The 16138-nt window shown below is 39.5% G+C and overlaps 1 protein-coding gene across 8 annotated transcripts in view; it reads left to right on the plus strand.

Annotated features, from left to right (window-relative positions):
* Positions 1 to 16138, plus strand: part of LOC139751011 (constitutive coactivator of PPAR-gamma-like protein 1 homolog) — a 121602-nt gene that overhangs the window by 16791 nt on the left and 88673 nt on the right. For 5 of the 8 annotated variants that reach the window (XM_071666077.1, XM_071666080.1, XM_071666075.1 and 2 more), the window contains exons 7-10: positions 1414 to 1609; positions 3841 to 3914; positions 4514 to 5015; positions 12362 to 12519. In XM_071666077.1, the coding sequence (XP_071522178.1) occupies positions 1414 to 1609; positions 3841 to 3914; positions 4514 to 5015; positions 12362 to 12519 (930 nt within the window). The remainder of the gene's footprint in view (positions 1 to 1413; positions 1610 to 3840; positions 3915 to 4513; positions 5016 to 12361; positions 12520 to 16138) is intronic. The other 3 variants (XM_071666082.1, XM_071666079.1, XM_071666083.1) reach the window with 3 other exon arrangements.

Raw genomic sequence — 16138 nt, forward strand, 5'->3', positions numbered from 1 at the left:
TGTTCCTGGTAACACCTCTCTAATGTGGGAAATGACACTTTTATATGAAAAAAATGTTTGATATTTTCTAGGTAAGTGAGGCATGAAAAAATGTTTGATATTTTCTAGGTGAGTGAGGTAGCATCCAGAACTGACACCTGAGCTTTAGAGGATATAGGATCCTCATTTGGCTCTAACCTGTTTTCCTTCTTTTGGAAAGTAATAGAGGAGGGAAAGATTTCCAGCCCCCTACTCCTGCCCTACTCAGTTGCCTTCTATAACATGGCTGTAGATACATACATAGTGCTTTTTCTCCCTTATCCCCAGTGTTGGAAATGAAATGTTTGAGGACAATATGTGGTGTGAGGTGGTTTGATCAGGTAAGTAATGAAAGGGTAAGAGGGATGTGTGGTTGAGAGAGCAGAAGAGGGTGTAGAAATGGTTTGGACATATGGAGAGAATGAGTGAGGAAAGGTTGACAAAGAGGATATGTGTGTCAGATTTTGAGGGAAAAAGGAGAAGTGGGAGATCAAATTGGAGGTGTAAGGATGGAGAGAAAAAGATTTTGAGTGACTGGAGTCTGAACATACTGGAGGGTGAAAGGCATGCATGGAATAGAGTGAATTAGAACAATGTGGTATCTCCTTGTAAACCCTGTCTTGAAATATTTTCAAATTCCTAGACCTTGCCTGATAACACATGGTAAATAGGTTGTTGGCTTGTATAGCTGCAGAACTTTATTGAAAGTTTTGGAATGCTTGGCAAAACAATCTTCTCATTTTGTGTTAGGAGACATGTATGTGCAGTGAGGTAGCAGAATCATTTGGGTAAAGGTATTTTTATGGGACATCATTTGAAGAAAATGGGTGACAGTAATAATTTAAGTATTGAGTACCAGCAGTGAAGAGCTACATAATGGGTGTTATTGAAAAAAATATGTTTATATGGTAAAAGATTATAAAAGACTATTTTTTTATTATATTGTTTTGAAGCATTTTAACAGTATATCCCATTACCTACCCAGTTCTTATTCCTTGGGATAGGGGAGAAAGAATACTTCTCACATATTCCCTGCATGTTTTAGAAGGTGACTAAAAGGGGAGTGAGCGGGGAGCTGGAAGTCCTCCCCTCCTGTTTTAATTTTCTTAAAGAGGGAACAGAGAAGGGGGCCAAGTGAGGATATTCCCTCTAAGACTCAGTCCTCTGTTCTTAATGCTACCTTGCTAATGCTGGTAATGGCAAATATGTATGAAAAAAAAACCCTACCCTCTTCTAAGATTTATAGATTTACTGATTTGATAATTTGTTTCAAAGTCTTCATGAGAGAGAAAGTTATTACTAACCAGGAAACTTCTGTTATTTACTGTATTTAATGAGATGTAAGTAAGTGATTTAGTATTTATGACCTAATGATTTTATGTGATGACTCAACAGACGCCACAAGAGGATGTTATACGGGCAGTTGTCAAGTTTATTGTGAATCGATGTGATGTTAATAACTTGTTGACAATTGGGGCCCAAGTTTTTGGATCTATCAGCGATCCTCGTGTAGCAAAGTTCAAAGAATCTGTGCAGTACTTCCTCAACGGTACGAAAGATGGTTTCCTTCGCTACAAACCATTTCCTTCAGGTTTGTTTTTATTACTGTTACAGGACCATTAATCAGTCATGATACTTTAGTTGTGTAGTGTGTTTTGTTTATAGCGATGGTTAGAGTCAGTCAGTGCATTAGATTTGTGGTTTGGATGAACCAGAAGATGGTGAAAGAACTGCAAAAGAGAGCAGAGAATGAATGTATCATGACTGGTGAGCACATGGGAAAGGAGAAAGTAAGGATCACATTGGGATCTACTTTGAAATCTTTCCTAGGATTGTTTTTTTTTTATACTTACTCCCTTTCTCTTTTTAGTGAGGTAATACTTTTGGAAACAGATGATCATATTGGGAGTTAATGTTTCTCTCCTCTTTGGTCTGTCCTGTGAGTATGCAGTATATTCCTTTGGAATATTTGTGTCAAAATGTACCTACTCTCATAATTTGGTGAATAGGTGCTAGCTTTCAATCATACCATAACAACAATCCTGAGGTATTTGCAACAGCTTGTTCATTTGACTGTTCCACCTTTATTGTAGCTAAGGTCTCATAAATCTAGTGTCTTTTTGGTTGCTCTTCCCTGCACCTTTTCTATTAGCTCTTCTTGTTCATTTCTAGTTTATTTACATGTTATATTCTTTGGTTGCTCTATGCCTACATTTCTCAAAGAACTGTTCACCGTTCACTGTCCACATCATCACTCTTTTAAAAACTAAAGGTCATGATCAGGTCATCCCTCACTCTTCAGTCTTCCATGGTGGGCAGATGTAAAGCCTCTAGCCTTTTCTTGTAACTTTGGATCTTCTCTATTTGCTCTTTGTTGTTCTTTAGGTGCACTTACCAAATTTGAGAAGCATATTCTAGTTTTGGCCTTATGTAGTATATGAATGGCTTGTGTGTGTGTGGAACTACTATTTGTGTCTTTCATAGAGTTTTACAGTTGTGTTGTCCCGTCTCTTAACCTTGCATATATGTATCATAGCTTTACTCCTACACACACACACACAAGCCTAAGCCAGCATCCCATTTATCTACCAACCCTGAGGGGAGGAGGAACACCTAGGTTGGGTGTGGGTTGACTCTCCTGGTCAGGATTCAAACCTGGTGTGTGCTGAATCAGGATCAGTAATGCTGTCCGCTACACTATTGAGGGCTTTGTATGTGTAATTACCTATGTGCTGCATGGGGAGGAAGTTTTCACTCATGATGGCCCCTTGTTTTTAACATCTTTACTATCATACAACTTCTTACAGTTATGTATGCTGTCTGCATTAACCATGTCCTCAGTCATTCTGTTCCATTCACTCAGCACTCTTGTACTACAAAAATACTTCTTTACATCTTTTTTTTAACAAGTTTCTTATTCAATTTCATGTTATGTCCTTTGGTTTCTCTATTCCCACCCCTCTTGAAGAACTGTTCCTGTTTTGTGTCATCACAAGCTTAAAGGTTGTGAAAAGATCACTCTTCTCTCTTCCAAGGTGGGCAGATTTAAAGCCCTTAAACTTTTCTCTGTAACTTAGCTCATTTAATTTTGGTACCATGTTTACTGCCCTCCTCTGGATGTTCTCTGTCAGTTCTACGGGCTTTTTTAGGTGCAGTAACTTCTTGAGAAGCATGTTATAGTTTTGGCCTTGTGTAAGATATAAACAGCTCCTTAAAAGTATTTCCTTGTGTGTGTGTGTGTGTATGTAATGACCTATCTGTACTGTATGGAGAGGGAATTTTACACTTTAGGAGCCCTATCTCATAAAGATTCCCTGTTATCATGGGGAATGACATACTCGTGTTGCCTTGTCTCTAAACCTTAAATACACATGCATATATATACTCCCTTGCTTATGCCAGGTTCCTAATCATTGACCAGTCCCAAAGAGTTGGACAGATAGGTAGGCTTGCCGTGAGCCAGTTGCCCATTTTGGCTTTTTGCAGGTAGTTTACTTGTAATATGTGAATTATGAGGGCAACTTACTTGTAATATGTGAATTATGAGGGCAACAGGGTAACAAGTCTATGCCTTTTGCCCATCTGTATGTTGGGGATGGGGACCCCAGTTCTGGAGATAAATTCTCACAGAATGAACATTTTGTATGCATCTGATCCATCCCATAGAAGTGGGAATAGAATTAATGAGGGCAGATTGAAAATGGATATTCCCTCAAAGGCCCAGAACAGTCCTCTGTTCTTAACGCTACCTCGCTAATGCGGGAGATGGCGAATAGTATGAAAGAAAAAGAATATATATATACATATATTTTAATCTTCCAGGGAGAAGAGATGGGGGTCCACGGCATATACCTCATCAGCATTCAGTCTACAGACCGGAAATCCATGATCCAAAGGTAACATTTCAACATTTATTGGCTATATCTCATTTTCATTTTTTTTATTTACAAACACACTAATGAAAAATGCATAGGATTTTGCATAGTAACATGGAAAGCAATGTACTTTGTAGAAAAACATTTCTAACAAATTCTTCAAAAGCGGCAAAGTGATGCAGGTGTAATTAAGATTAAATACATTTTCGTATAAAAAGTTCATAATATTTTGCCTTTATATTCATCAGTTTCTTGAAATACTTGGTACTGGCAGCAGACTGTATGCAGAATGATAAAGTCTATCTTAAAGAAGTGTGTTAATGTTTTTAATTAGTAAGTTAGAGGTTCTACTAAGCTTTCATATTTGTAGATAGTGAGCATATATATTGATAGTGGTGCAGTATCTGATAGTTAGACAGGGCATTTGTAACATGAGATATATAATGTTTTGAAGATAGCCCTAATTTGATTCTACAGTCATACCTTAGAAATGCTTTTAGCATGTTTTAATTGTAATTAGTTGAACAGCTAACTTGAACGTGTAGTGCAGTGTTTTGTGTGTGAAAGATGTATGTGAGATGGGTTGGGTGTGTTGTGGTATAACAGGTGGTGTCCCACAGCACTCTGAAGGCCCAGGGAAACCTGACCACTCACCAAAGGGTGGAGGGTCGCTGGGCTTGCCCGTCCCAGGCTTGGCTGTTGTCCCTGAGAAGGAGAATGGGGACAATGGCAGTGGGAGTAGCAGCATAGGATGTAACTTTGTGGCACCTCCTCAAATAGTGATTGAGGTGACAGGCCCTGGGAGCCCCCAGAGCAGCAGTCGAGGGGGCAGTGGAAGTGGCTCTCTCTCTCCTGATGCTGCTCAGCTGGAACAAGCGCTTGAGTCTCGTCTTGTTGGTTTCACCATAGTAGTGACTGGGGAAGATGATGAACCACAGAAGCTGCAGGAGGATGGTGATAATGGGGAAAGGGTAACAGAAGGAAATGAAAAAGGTGGGGGAGAGACTGTGGAAATGATCTGTGAACAAATAAAAGAAGAGGAGGAGGAAGAAGAGCGGAAAGGGGACCTGACTGTGCAGCAGGCAGACCTAGATGACCACGACCACGACTCAGGTATATTATGTTAGTATCACAACTACACTGTAGCTCTGGAGTTTTCATTATTTATAGCTAGTATATTACTGTTTTTACATAATTTAGAATGATTAAAAGCATTGAGTTTTAGCATGACTTAATATACCTATTTTTGTTATTTGTTGCTTATTTTTTACTGAGGTATTGTTTATGATAAAGCTGAAAGATTTGCATGGGAATGTGTTTGAACACCTGTCCATTGTGGGGAAACATGCAGTTTTACCTCAGCAATGAGAACCTGCAAATTTGTGTCATACTTTTAGTTTCAAGTTACTAGTTTTAGGATATGTGTTGAATTCTTATCATATTTCATGGGCTTATTGATTTTATTGGTCTACATTTAGTATTTGAAGGTGGAAGCAGGTTTCCTATTTCTGAATAAATTCTTTTGTATTTTCTAACTCTCTTTCAAAAGCATTAGGAAGTGTTAGGATTCACAGAAAATTGGTGAGATTACTCTTTATTTCACCATTTTTTCCCCAGTTCATTTTTGAAATTGAGCTGATAAAACAAATAACAGTATATATTTACTAGAACAAGGAGTTATAGCTGATACTTATGATTTGAATTATCAATTGAATTACCCTATTCCCATCATGCATGGTAAATTGAAATAGTGAGGTTTTGGTACAGTATATACATACATATGCTCAAAATTTCTAGCTCCGCTGAATCAAGTACAGTTTTGATAAAACATTTAAAGAACCCGTAGCTTAAGTTGAAAAATTAATGTTATGGTATTTTGTAGAATTTTTATTTTGTTTGGTGACATGACTCATTTCCTTATAGCTCAGAGTTTTCTCTATGAATATCCATATTACTAGTTTTTTCACACTCTCTCCCTGTAGGTTATTGAATTATTGTGATTAGATTTTCATAAGGATTATGTTATTAAGGCATTTTTGTTTTCTAATATAGATTTGGTCATGAAATAAGTAAGTTCTGATTATATTTCATGGATTTGAAATCATTCCTTTAATATGTGTGTGGATAGGGAGCTGTGGTTTCAGTGTATTACACATGACAACTACAGAATGATTGTGAGTGGATGTGGCCTTTCTTCGTCTGTTTCCTAGGACTACCTCGCTGACACGGGGTGGCAATGCTGTTTCCTGCGGGTTGGAGTGGCGCTGGGAATGGATGAAGGCAAGCAAGTATGAATATGTAAATGTTTATATGTACGTTTTCTTTATTATACTTAATCACTGTTTTCTGCACCAGGAAACAGACAAAGAATAGCCCATCCACCCACATACACACACACACACCCACACACATATATGTATATATATATAGGACTGGTGATTGGGAATACCTGGTTTAAAAGGAGAGATATACATAAGTATACGTATGTAAGTAGGAGAGATGGCCAGAGAGCGTTATTGGATTACGTGTTAATTGATAGGCGTGCGAAAGAGAGACTTTTGGATGTTAGTGTGCTGAGAGGTACAGCTGGAGGGATGTCTGATCATTATCTTGTGGAGGCAAAGGTGAAAATTTGTAGAGGTTTTCAGAAAAGAAGGGAGAATGTTGAGGTGAAAAGAGTGGTGAGAGTAAGTGAGCTTGGGAAGGAGACTTGTGTGAGGAAGTACCAGGAGGTAAGGGGAGTGGGGAAGGAATGGGATGTATTTAGGGAAGCAGTGATGGCTTGCACAAAAGATGCTTGTGGCATGAGAAGCATGGGAGATGGGCAGATTAGAAAGGGTAGTGAGTGGTGGGATGAAGAAGTAAGATTATTAGTGAAAGAGAAGAGAGAGGCATTTGGATGATTTTTGCTGGGAAATAATGAAAATGAGTGGGAGATGTATAAAAGAAAGAGACAGGAAGTCAAGAGAAAGGTGCAAGAGGTGAAAAAGAGGGCAGATGAGAGTTGGGGTGAGAGAGTATCGTTAAATTTTAGGGAGAATAAATAGATGTTTTGGAAGGAGGTAAATAAAGTGCGTAAGACAAGGGAACAAATGGGAACTTCAGTGAAGGGGGCTAATGGGGAGGTGATAACAAGTAGTGGTGATGTGAGGAGATGGAGTGAGTATTTTGAAGGTTTGTCGAATGTGTTTGATGATAGAGCGGCAGATATTGGGTGTTTTGGTCGAGGTGGTGTGCAAAGTGAGAGGGTTAGGGAGGATGATTTGGTAAACAGAGAAGAGGTAGTAAAAGCTTTGCGGAAGATGAAAGTTGGCCAGGCAGCGGGTTTGAATGGCATTGCAGTGGACTTTATTAAAAAGGAGGTGACTGAATGGTTGACTGGTTGGTAAGGTTATTTAATGTATGTATGATTCATGGTGAGGTGCCTGAGGATTGGCGGAATGCTTGCATAGTGCCATTGTACAAAGGCAAAGGGGATAAGAGTGAGTGCGCAAATTACAGAGGTATAAGTTTGTTGAGTATTCCTGGTAAATTCTATGGGAGGGTATTGATTGAGAGGGTGAAGGCATGTACAGAGCATCAGATTGGGGAAGAGCAGTGTGGTTTCAGAAGTGGTAGAGGATGTGTGGATCAGGTGTTTGCTTTGAAGAATGTATGTGAGAAATACTTAGAAAAGCAAATGGATTTGTATGTAGCATTTATGGATCTGGAGAAGGCATATGGTAGAGTTGATAGAGATGCTCTGTAGAAGGTATTAAGAATATATGGTGTGGGAGGCAAGTTATTAGAAGCAATGAAAAGTTATTATCGAGGATGTAAGGCATGTGTACGTGTAGGAAGAGAGGAAAGTGATTGGTTCTCAGTGAATGTAGGTTTGCAGCAGGGGTGTGTGATGTCTCCATGGTTGTTTAATTTGTTTATGGATGGGGTTGTTAGGGAGGTGAATGCAAGAGTTTTGGAAAGAGGGGCAAGTATGAAGTCTTTTGTGGATGAGAGAGCTTGGGAAGTGAGTCAGTTGTTGTTTGCTGATGATACAGTGCTGGTGGCTGATTCATGTGAGAAACTGCAGAAGCTGGTGACTGAGTTTTGTAAAGTGTGTGAAGAAGAAAGTTGAGAGGAAATGTGAATAAGAGCAAAGTTATTAGGTACAGTAGGGTTGAGGGTCAAGTCAATTGTGAGGTAAATTTGAATGGAGAAAAACTGGAGGAAGTAAAGTGTTTTAGATGTCTGGGAGTGGATTTGGCAGCTGATGGAACCATGGAAGCGGAAGTGAATCATAGGGTGGAGGAAGGGGCGAAAATTCTGGGAGCCTTGAAGAATGCTTGGATGTCGAGAACATTATCTCCGAAAGCAAAAATGGGTATGTTTGAAGGAACATGGTTCCAACAATGTTGTATGGTTGCGAGGTGTGGGCTATGGATAGAGTTGTGCGCAGGAGGGTGGATGTGCTGGAAATGAGATGTTTGAGGACAATGTGTGGTGTGAGGTGGTTTGATCGAGTAAGTAATGTAAGGGTAAGAGAGATGTATGGAAATAAAAAGAGTGTTGTTGAGAGAGCAGAAGAGGGTGTTTTGAAATGGTTTGGGCACATGGAGAGAATGAGTGAGGAAAGATTGACCAAGAGGATATATGTGTCTGAGGTGGAGGGAACGAGGAGAAGTGGGAGACCAAATTGGAGGTGGAAAGATTGAGTGAAAAAGATTTTGAGTGATCGGGGCCTGAACATGCAGTAGGGTGAAAGGCGGGCAAGGAATAGAGTGAATTGGATCATTGTGGTATACCGGGGTCGACGTGCTGTCAATGGATTGAATCAGGGCATGTGAAGCGTCTGGGGTAAACCATGGAAAGTTGTGTGGGGCCTGGATGTGGAAAGGGAGCTGTGGTTTTGGGCATTATTACATGACAGCTGGAGACTGAGTGTGAACGAATGGGGCCTTTGTTGTCTTTCCTAGGGCTACCTCGCACACATGAGGAGGGAGGGGGATGGTATTCCATGTGTGGCGAGGTGGCGATGGGAATAAATAAAGGCAGACAGTATGAATTATGTACATGTGTATATATGTATATGTCTGTGTGTATATATATGTGTACATTGAGATGTATAGGTATTTATATTTGCGTGTGTGGATGTGTATGTATATACATGTGTATGTTGGGCCATTTCTTTCATCTGTTTCCCTGTGCTACCTCGCAAATGCGGGAGACAGCGACAAAGCAAAATAATAAGTAAATAAAAAATATTGTATTTATTTTTTGTTTTGCTTAGTCGCTGTCTCATGCTTTAGTGAGGTAGCACAAGGAAACAGACGAAAGAATTGGCCCAACCCACCCACATACACATGTATATACATACATGTCCACACACGCACATATACAAACCTATACATCTCAACGTATACATATATATACACACACAGACATATACATATATACACATGTACATAATTCATACTGTCTGCCTTTATTCATTCCCATTGCCACCCTGCCACACATGAAATAACAACCCCCACCCCCCCTCATGTGTGCGAGGTAGTGCTAGGAAAAGACAACAAAGGCCCCATTCGTTCACACTCAGTCTCTAGCTGTCATGTAATAATGCACTGAAACCACAGCTCCCTTTCCACATCCAGGCCTCACAGAACTTTCCATGGTTTACCCCAGATGCTTCACATGCCCTGGTTGAATCCATTGACAGCATGTCGACCCAGGTATACCACATTGTTCCAATTCACTCTGTTCCTTGCACACCTTTCACCCTCCTGCATGTTCAGGGCCAGATTGCTCAAAATCTTTTTCATCCTTCCATCTCCAGTTGGGTCTTCTGCTTCTCCTTGTTCCCTTCTTCTCTGCCACATCTTCTCTGCCACTTATATCCTCTTTGTCAATCTTTTCTCACTCATTCTCTCTTGTGTCCAAACCATTTCAACACACCCTCTTCTGCTCTCTCAACCACACTCCTTTTATTACTACACATCCCTCTTACCCTTTCATTACTAAATCAAACAATCTCACACCTCATATTGTCCTCAAACATTTCATTTCCAACACACCCACCCTCCTCTGCACAACCCTATCTATAGCCTGTGTCTCACAACCATATAACATTGTTGGAACCACTGTTTCTTCAAACATATCCATTTTTACTCTCCGAGATAATGTTCTCGCCTTCCACACATTCTTCAACACTCCCAGAACCTTTGCCCCTCCCCTACCCTTTGACTCGCATTCACTGCCATGGTTCCATCTGCTGCTAAGTCCACTCCTAGATATCTAAAACACTTCACTTCCTCCAATTTTTCTCCATTCAAACTTACCTCCCAATTAACTTGTCCCTCAACCCTACTGAAGCTAATAACCTTGCTCTTATTCATATTTACTCTCAACTTTCTTATTTCACACACTTTACCAAACTCAGTCACCAACCTCTGCAGTTTCTCCCCTGAATCAGCCACCAGTTCTGTATCATCAGCAAACAGCAACTAACTCTCTTCCCAAGCTCTCTCATGCACAACAGATTGCATACTTGCCCCTCTCTCTAAAACTCTTGCATTCATCTCCCTGACCACCCCATCCATAAACAAATTGAACAACCATGGAGACATCACACAAATATGTATGAAAAATTTGATACTTGATCTGTTTCCTGTGTTAGCGAGGTAGTGCCAGAAAGAGATGAGAAAAAGGCTACATTTGCTCACATCCATAAGCTCTGAAACCATAGCTCCCTGTCCAGGACTAGGCCTTACAGACCTTTCCATGGATTATACTGGATGCTTAACATGTTATGGTTTGATCCTGAGACAGTACATGGACATAATTCTATTTTATCGAATCCCATGGACACCTTTTGCCCTTCTGCTATGTGCATAGTAGTATGTTTTGTTTGTTAAGGTTAAGCATAAAAGCTTGGAGTACCCGTATGTTGCTTGTTTGACAGCTGCTTTTGAAGAACTTCATGCCTTATATATATCCTGTTAGATTTCATGAGTAATACTTTGAGGCTTTCTGAGATAAGCAGGGGAACACCTTTTTTTGGTTCATCCAGGTAATTTGAAATCCTTCTGTGAAGGAGCTTTTTATTTAGGATTAGAATATAGGTTTTGTTGGGTTAACCTGGCTTGTATGTCAGTCATTATATCAGAATGGTATTTCTTTGCTAGCCTTTCTGAGGAAGCTTTTTCTGAAGGAGTTTTACAGAGGCCTTTGATATTCCTCAGCAATTGGTCAACCATACCTTGGTTTAGACACTGAGGATCAGTCTTGCAGGTATTAGTCTTACTTACTGCAAGGTCAGAGATTGAAATGCCACATAATAACCTTGAGGTATGTATCTTTTCTCTTGGTGAAGAAGTTTTTCTCTAGCCTTTTTGCCTCCCAGGTGTTATTGCTCGCATAGCTTGCAAGACATTTACTTTGGGGAGGAAAGAGATGTTAAAAGAATGTAAAACTGTGGTGTCTTGTGAGCAAATTTTCCAATGTTTTTATCCATTCTTTTGTAGATCCAGTCTAAATTGATGGTAATTGTCAGGGTGGTGATATCCTTGTTCTGAAGAATTATGATATTGTCAGCCTGGTGCAGCCTGGTAGCTAGTGGAATAATGGCATACATTATATTTTATCACTGGGTGGTTACTGCTGATTGCAGGGGAGAGTTAACAGGGTGAGCTGTTGTTGCTACTGCTGTTTAGGTGCTTAATGAAGGGTGAGAGGCCATTAAACTCACCAGAATGTTCAGGCTAGAGACTTCAGAACCTCAGAGATTATAGAAAGTATCTTAGTTTTTTAATTCTTCAAAGATTTTTAGTTGCTTTTCTGCTAACACATTTAACATGATTTTTTGATGGAGTTAGGTTGTCAGTTGTGAAGTGGCCCATTAAGCTTGTCAGAGTTGATTGCCCATCTGTTTTGTAGAAAGACTCTGAACTTCTATTAGTCATCTGTTAGGAATTCATTTTGAAATTATAATTTGGATAGACATAATTTTGCTATGGCCTCAATGTTAGATACAAGAAGCTTTGATTTTTCTTTTGGAAAGGCATGGTGACGTGTGTCTACATTAATCTCTACATTATTTGTGTTAAATAACATATGTAAAGGAAAATAATGGTAGAGTTGATCAGTTATCTTGGAAATCATTCATTTGTTAAGTGTTGAATCTTAATTTTTGTTGAACTGCTTTGTTTTTTGTCCCAGTGAGTCATTGATTTTAAATTTGAAGTTTTTGCTATTGTTTGATTAATTTGTATAAGATATTTATTACATGTACTTTTTACCTTATCTCATTAATTTAAGAATGATTTTATTTTACCAGAAAAGATGTTCTGCATTGTTTAGATGATTATTGAAAGTTCTTGAAAATATGAAATATATAATTTTTAATAAAGCTTTAGTTTATAAGTCTGTAATTAAAAGAATTTGTGATATTTGAATAGCATCTTAGTGTGAGCTAAAGTATAGTTATGACATAGGTGGTGGCTGTCTGGGGTCAACTGCCTCAGGTTCTCCGGGTGCTTCCCTCTTGTTGTCATCCTCTTCCTCATCTAGCAACAGCTCTGCTGCATCACCTTATCGCCTCACTCCTGATGTGTCCTGGGCAGCTCAGGTGTACCGCTCCAATCATACTTCTGTAAGTTACTGTATGCAGATTGCTCAGTTGGTTTTTTATTTTTTTTTCTACTGTACCAAGGAGTACCCTGCGTGACGAGACATTTTCATTTCCTTGCATTATAGGTATTCATATTAGTGACCCCACCTCCCCCCCGGTGTCACCGATTATATCTCCTTTATTTTGGGAGTGTCATTTCCTTTTCAACATTTTTAAATTCCATTTTAAGAATATTGTTTTCTGTGCCTTACATGAGTTTTATAGATCAGTAATCATATGTGCTACCCTCCTGTATTACAGGATGGGTTATGCAGAACCTCGGTCACATGCCAGTTTTTGCATACTCTATCTTCACGTTTTAAGAGTGTTGTTCCCTGTTTATGAATATTCGTTGACTGTTGTATCTTTTTGCATTTTATCCTCTCATGGATGTATAACTTCTCATACCCTGTTTATGAATATTCCCTGACTGTTATACCATTTTAAATTTTATCCTCTCATGGATGTATTTCTTCTCATGTTAAATTATATTGTTTTTTTCTCTGTTCAACTTTCTTTTGGTATATCCAGGAATTTTTTATCATCTCTAATCAAAATGCCAGAGTCTGCTTTTCCATTACCATCACACATGTTGCATGCCTCAATGTCCTTGAGATTCCTACATCTTTTGGCACAAAGTTTGACTGTCAGCTACCATAGTTTTCCTCTTTTTTTTTTTTTACCAAATTTTCTGCTAATTTTTAAAAAGCGTTTTGCCTTGGTCACATCAGCTGGTGTGACATCTTGCCTTCTTGGTATGGAACCTTGCCCTTTTTTTGGCCAGCTTTTATTTTGACTTGTATACTAGTTAGTCTGAAAATGGAATTTACCATTTTGCCACATAAGAGCTAGAACAGGAAGTAGTTTTGAGCATCGGGTTTACATGAAAAAAACATCTTGTTATTGGTTGACATTGGAAGAAACAACCAACGGGAAAAAGAGTGCTGGCAAGGGATTTGGTAAACTTCTTTTTACTACATAGTACAAACATGATGCTTAAAGGGTGTAGAGATAAGTTCTGTGTTATGATACATTGTTATTTTATATGCCTTTTTGTTGTATGTTTAGTAATTTAATGCATTATATTTAAACAGATTAGTGTTTGGATTTTTTTTATGTGAGGTAGTTTAGCCAGAATAGGTTTCATTGGATGAGGGGGAAGTAGTCCATACCTGTGGTTTCCCTAATAAATGATGTCATCCAAAGTAAAGTCCTGGAATTCTGTCCACAAACATGCAATCTCTTCTTGTCACACATACACTTATCAACAAATAACACACAACTCATTCTTTGCAACTCTAGATTTTCCTATGGTGAGCTTTTTTGTGCCTTTTGGCGAAATGGTGGGAACAATAGGTAGAAGTTGTAGATTGGAATGTTAGGTAGAAGAAGTAGGTAGGTGCGTTAGGTAGAAGCAGCAAGTTGGAATGTTTGGCAGGAATTTTAGGTAGGTGCATAAGGAAGTAGAAGTTGGTAGGAACATTTGGTAGGAGCCTCTAAAAACACTGCTAGAGTTGCATTCTGCCAGTGGCCTGTTAAGGGTGAGGCACAGAAGGCTGAGAAGCAGCAGTGGAGTTTCAACAGTTATGGAGACTCTCACTGTGCCCACTTCCTTGAGGGAGTTCCCAAAGGAAATGGGCTTCAAAAGACAAAGAGAGATAGATAGTAAAGTCCTATTAATGGCTGACAATTTGAAGTACCAGTTAATGGGAAAGAATGCACTGGCAGGAGGTTTGGTAAGCTTACTATGCAGTGCATGACTGACACTTGAAGGGTGTGGGGATGAGTGTTGTGTAATTACATTATATTGTTTTATATGATGTTAGTTTTATTTTTAGTAATTTAATACATTCTTTCATGATCAGATTAGTAGTATTTTTTTATGTATACAACATGGCAAGCTCAGATGTTCCTGATTAAGTCTTCTCATACGTGCTGAAAGAATGTGCAGAGGCACTTGTTAGACCATGAGAAGTGTTGTTTGTTAAGTCATCAGTGGAAGGTGACATTCCAAGGATGTGGAAAAGGGCAGATATGGCTGTATTTAAAGAAAGCCTCATTAACTAGTGTGGTTTGTGAAACATTGGAAAAGGTAACTGGAAAACAATGACTACTTGCAAAGGAAAAGGTTTCACACTGGGAGACAGCATGGTATAGCAGTTAGTAGTCCTGACCATGACCCATCCATGGGCTGCCCAGGGTCAAGTGCATAGGTTTGAATCCTAGTTATGGCAGTTGGTCCACAGTCAACCCAGCTGTTCATCTACCCCTAGAGGTTGGTTGATATAATGGGTAACTGGCTCTGGCTAGGATTTTTTTTCAATATTCGCCATTTCCAGCATTAGTGAGGTAGTGTTAAGAACAGAGGACTGAGCCTTTGAGGAAATATCCTCCCTTGGCCCCCTTCTCTGTTCTTTTTTTTTGGAAAAGTAAAAAGGAGAAACTGCAGAGGTTGGTGACTGAGTTTGGTAAAGTGTGTGAAAGAAGAGAGTTGAGAGTAAATGTGAATAAGAGCAAGGTTATTAGGTTTAGTAAGGTTGAGGGACAAGTTAATTGGGAGGTAAGTTTGAATGGAGAAAGACTGGAAGTGAAGTGTTTTAGATATCTGGAAGTGGACTTAGCAGCGGATGAACCACGGAAACAGAAGTGAGTCACAAGGTAGGGGAGGGGGCGAAGGTTCTGGGAGTGTTGAAGAATGTGGGGAAGGCGAGAACATTATCTCGGAGAGCAAAAATGGGTATGTTTGAAGGAATAGTGGTTCCAACAATGTTATATGGTTGCGAGGCATGGGTTATAGATAGGGTTGTACAGAGGAGGGTGGATGTGTTGGAAATGAAATGTTTGAGGACAGTATGTGTTATGAGGTGGTTTGATTAAGTGATGAAAGGGTAAGAGATGTGTGGTAATAGAAAGAGTGTGGTTGAGAGATCAGAAGAGGGTGTGTCGAAATGGTTTGGACACATGGAGAAAATGAGTGAGAAAAGATTGACAAACAGAGTATATGTATCAGAGGTGGAGGGAACAAGGAGAAGTGGGAGACCAAATTGGAAGTGGAAGGATGGAGTGAAAAAGATTTTGAGCGATTGGGGCCTGAACATACAGGAGGGTGAAAAGCGTGCAAGGAATAGAGTGCATTGGAACGATGTGGTATACTGGGGTTGATGTGCTGTCAATGGATTGAACCAGGGCTTGTGAAGTATCTGGGGTAAACCATGGAAAGGTCTATTGGGCCTAGATGTGGAAAGGGAGCTGTGGTTTCAGTGCATTACACATGACAGCTAGAGACTGAGTGTGAATGAATGTGGCGTTTGTTGTCTTTTCCTAGCGCTACCTCACACACATGCGGGGGGAGGGAGTTTTCATTTCATGTGTGGCAGGGTGGCGACGGGAATGAATAAAGGCAGCAAGGATGAATTATGTACATGTGTATATATGTATATGTCTGTGTGTGTATATATATGTATATGTTGAGATGTATAGGTATGTATATGTGTGTGTGTGGACGTGTATGTATATACATGTGGATGGGTTGGGACATTCTTTTGTCTGTTTCCTTGCTCTACCTCGCTAATGCAGGAGACAGCGACAAAGTATAATAGGT

This window comes from Panulirus ornatus, chromosome 10, assembly GCF_036320965.1.
Source record: "Panulirus ornatus isolate Po-2019 chromosome 10, ASM3632096v1, whole genome shotgun sequence".
Classification (NCBI taxonomy): Eukaryota; Metazoa; Arthropoda; class Malacostraca; order Decapoda; family Palinuridae; genus Panulirus; species Panulirus ornatus.